Source organism: Tigriopus californicus, chromosome 12 (assembly GCF_007210705.1).
Source record: "Tigriopus californicus strain San Diego chromosome 12, Tcal_SD_v2.1, whole genome shotgun sequence".
In the NCBI taxonomy this organism is placed as follows: domain Eukaryota; kingdom Metazoa; phylum Arthropoda; class Copepoda; order Harpacticoida; family Harpacticidae; genus Tigriopus; species Tigriopus californicus.
In genome coordinates this window covers 17,236,093-17,239,805 of record NC_081451.1, presented here as the reverse complement: position 1 = coordinate 17,239,805, position 3,713 = coordinate 17,236,093, and the positions used below count along the sequence as shown (strand labels likewise).

At 50.3% G+C, this 3,713-nt stretch overlaps 3 protein-coding genes across 4 annotated transcripts in view; 2 read left to right on the top strand and 1 right to left on the bottom strand.

The window, feature by feature from the left end:
• LOC131891486 (uncharacterized) overlaps positions 1 to 605 on the top strand; it is a 5,658-nt gene extending 5,053 nt beyond the window's left edge. The window contains exon 4 of the mRNA XM_059241080.1: positions 447 to 605. Within this exon, the coding sequence (XP_059097063.1) occupies positions 447 to 569 (123 nt within the window). The 3' untranslated portion in view covers positions 570 to 605. The remainder of the gene's footprint in view (positions 1 to 446) is intronic.
• LOC131891484 (uncharacterized) overlaps positions 1 to 722 on the bottom strand; it is a 12,505-nt gene extending 11,783 nt beyond the window's left edge. Inside the window, exon 1 of one of the 2 annotated variants that reach the window (XM_059241078.1) lies at positions 608 to 722. Coding sequence is in view for 1 of the 2 variants with exons in the window: in XM_059241077.1 (XP_059097060.1) it covers positions 604 to 647 (44 nt within the window). In the remaining variant the exon portion in view is untranslated. Of the gene's footprint in view, positions 1 to 603 lie in introns of both variants that reach the window. The other variant, XM_059241077.1, reaches the window with a different exon arrangement.
• Positions 723 to 1,480: 758 nt separating this feature from the next.
• Positions 1,481 to 3,713, top strand: part of LOC131891485 (ran-specific GTPase-activating protein-like) — a gene marked incomplete at its 5' end in the record, with an annotated part of 4,026 nt that continues 1,793 nt past the window's right edge. The window contains 3 exon segments of the mRNA XM_059241079.1: positions 1,481 to 1,544; positions 2,148 to 2,298; positions 2,818 to 2,962. Of these exon segments, the coding sequence (XP_059097062.1) occupies positions 2,149 to 2,298; positions 2,818 to 2,962 (295 nt within the window).

Genomic DNA, 3,713 nt, shown 5'->3' with positions numbered 1-3,713 from the left:
CGAAATTGTGCGAGAGGTGGCTTTTAAATCAAGCCACGTGTCCGGGCAATCGCCTTGGGAACAATCAATGCGAGCGTCAATTGGAAGACGTCTGTGACCCCAAGATCTTGGTCAAATGACTTGGACCAGACCGAACGATAATCTTAGTCCACTGATTTAGGCCCATCGACGCAGGTCTCACGAATCCCTTTGGCAAATAATTCCAAACCCGAACCCTGGGGCATGGCACCCGCCCCTCAAAGCGGACGGGCTGGCCGTGGTTTTTTTTGCAATGTAGCGGTATTGCCCGCACTCATTTTGTGGGCGGTCTCCCCTTGGGATAAAATAATGACCCCCAACCACACTGACCTGTCAACTCAATGGATAGCTCAACAACCCCCCCCCTGGACAATGCCCGGTCCATGGCCTCATCTTTTAATGGTGCCCCCTGGTTTTCTCCTTTCCAGTATGGTCGTTTCTTGGTCAACGCCTACGAGTTGAAAATGATCAGCGCCAGCCTGGGCCTGCTCCAATCGGGCCTGAATCTACTGACCGCGGGGGCGGTTTATCCATCCTTAGCTAACCCGTGATTGCCCTGGGCCCGAATAAATCAAATTGACCTACCTACCCTGATGACGGTGTTGACGGCGATCAGTGTGACCATGCATGCCTTAAACCAAGGGGAACCGGCCATTGATGGCGGGGGAGGGGGAGGGGGGAGGGGATTATTGCCACTAGATCGAGGCTATCATCAGGAGGGGCTGGGCGGGCCGGCCAGAGCCCTGATGGGCGGGATAGAGCGGGATTTGAATCCAAAAATGGCCTGACTGAGAATAAAGTGACGCGGCTCCGGCTTGACCAGAGGGATAATTGGTCAGGCCACGGACTTCTAGAGATGTGGACTGTCAACGGAAGCCAAAATATCCTTATCTCCTAAACCGCTCACAATCTTATTCCAAATCAGCACTTGATACGACCACAAGGTCTGGTTGAATAGATGAACGCGGGCAAATTTGAGCCCAAATCTATGCTTAGAGAACTCAAGAGACATGTTCAAAGTTATGTAGTAAAAAGCACTACATAAAATTCGAATTTTCGGCCGGCTCTGGGTCAGGTACATAAGCTTTGGGCAACATAACTTTGAAACGATCGACTTTTTTTGCATGTCAATGATATAAAATTGACCGACCATTAATTGAAGAGATTTACGTTTTTTTTATTTCAAATACTTTGACTCAGAGCAGGCCGATTGGCCGAGAAAACTCGTTCGCAGTCCATATTTCTCGAAGTCCTGGGTCAGGCCCCTGTGAGATGTCATTAGGCCAGTGGGTAGTTGGATGCAAAACTACAGAGGCGCATTGAAGGGGGAGCCCAGCCCTTTTGAAAGAGAGGATGAAATGGTCACGCTCAATGCTTTGTTGTGATGATTGAAACGGACTAAAAACCCACCCAGAGAGAAGCTAGAGAAGCTAGAGAAGCTAGAGAAGCTAGAGAAGCTAGAAAAACGACCGTTACACACACTGAGTTGGACTTACGTGCCTGGTGATTGATTGACCCGCCCTCAGGTAACGAGCATCCGGACTTGACAGCCAGCAGCCGGCCCGGGGAAAAAGACCTGGTTAGCGGCGTGTGTCATCCGGCCGGCCGGGGAAGGGGGAGGGGAAGGGGGCGGATCTCCGGTCTGTCGGTCTTTGAGAGCCTCAAATAGGGGCCGGAGTTTGTACTAGGTAGAAACTGGGCAGACCTCAAGAGTGTCTCCAGCATCTGAGTCTCGTTCATTGTCATATTCTCGCGGTGTTCGGCCCGCATGACAAAAAAAGGTCAACGGTTTTCTCCCTCCATGAGTTTTTTCAAGGCCTTTTTTCAAATCTTGATAGCCCTCAAAGCCTTTCTAACAGCTTGTCACCCCTTGAAAAATGGGCACCGCCCACTCATGGGCGGAGAATAGCGTTCATCTTCGACCAACGACCCACCCCGAGGGCGGATTATTCGCCTCCCAACCCGTTTCTGAGGTCAGGATTAGGCTAGGTTAGGATGGGACCCGCCTAGGGTCCGGCTTCATATCCCCCGTGGTCTCTCACTCGTGAATCCATGGCCCTGTGGCCCTGTGGGTCTGTGGGTGTGTGGCCCTGTCCATCCATGGGGTGAAGCCCTCCTTTTTGTTCCAGTATGTCGCCCACGAAAGACGAGGGCCAGAGCCCGGCCCCATCTGCCGGATCCGGCCAGCCCGTTGAGAAACCCGCGGCGCCGGAGGCTGAATCCCCGCCGGACCCCGAAGAGCACGACCCCTACTACCCGCCCGTTATCACGCTACCCGAGGTATAAAAGCCCGGCCTAAGACAGGGTCCGAGCCCACTTTAAATTGTCATTTCCAGCCGCCAGAGGTTTTACACCCACGTTAGGAACAGGTTGAAAAGGACAAAAAACGGTTTTGGGTCATTGGGCCATGCTTCGAAAATGAATTGACCAAAAGTTGCAGAAAGCGGCCAGTAAGACCGCAATCGTGCAATAATGACCAGACGTTGAAGTATCAAAAAAAAAAGATGGGATAATGAATGGGCTGGGTGGTTCAAATATTTCAGTGCTGATTGGGGGGCAACCAGTGGCTCCATATTCGTTTTGTTCATAGTGGGCCGAGGTACTTGAATGGCCTCTTTTGATCAAATACCCAAGGTTCCTGACGCTTTTCTCGCACGATATATACAGGCCCAAAAGCAGCCACCCCAATCCCGTGTACACCCCAGATGATCTATCTTTCCGACCCACCCTGAATGACCAATGAGAATTGACATATCCCTGGAAAGGTCTCATCCGTTTGTTTCTTATCATCGCGCTCAGGTGATCATAAATTCCGGCGAAGAGGACGAGGATGAGCTGTTTCGCATGCGTTCCAAACTGTTTCGCTACGATTCCGCGGCTGATCCGCCAGAGTGGAAAGAGCGCGGCACCGGCGACATCAAGATCCTACAGCACAAGGAAAAAGGTGGGTCCACAAGGCGTGGCTTAATTGACCCGTCCAATGAGTGGGTGGTTGGCACGATTATTTCTGAGACGGTTACCAAACGGCTCGCCAGGCTCTGTTTCGAAATGAGTTGGATTTTGAGCCTCCACCACCGCTGATGCGGTATAATTAGGAATGGATAGTTATGCTTTCCCCCATTGGGAGTATTAGATCGAGACAATGAGCAAAATTCATTGGTGGCTTAAAGAATTTCAGACGAAACCAACTCGGAAAGTCAAGGTCTCCAGAAGGAGTATTGGGAGTATATTATTACGCAAATCGTAGCCTCTGGAGTTCCCCAGGGTGCCATCCCCGGGCCTCTACTATTTACCCTGTTCATATCTCCCCTACAAGCATTATTACCCCTTATATCGTCCATCTCGTCGTACGCTGATGATGCCAAGTAGTTGGTTTTGGGAATAAATTATGGTAACACGCCAGACTCACAAAACGATTTAGATCAGGGGGTATGATTGTATGACCTATTCAGATAATTGTCAAAAACCAATAGAGATGGTCGCCTCGGTCAAAGATCTGGGAATTGTTGTTGCGAATGATGGAAAGCTCGAGGAACATATCCAAACTAAAGTGAGCAAGGCCTTTCAGACATTATCTACCTGTTTAAATGCCTCCATGGCCTGTGCCACAACCCGGGATAAAACCGAACAGAGGCTTTGTCCTGTTTAACCTTTTGCCAATAGTATTTCTAGCAATTCTACGATTTAGATGAACC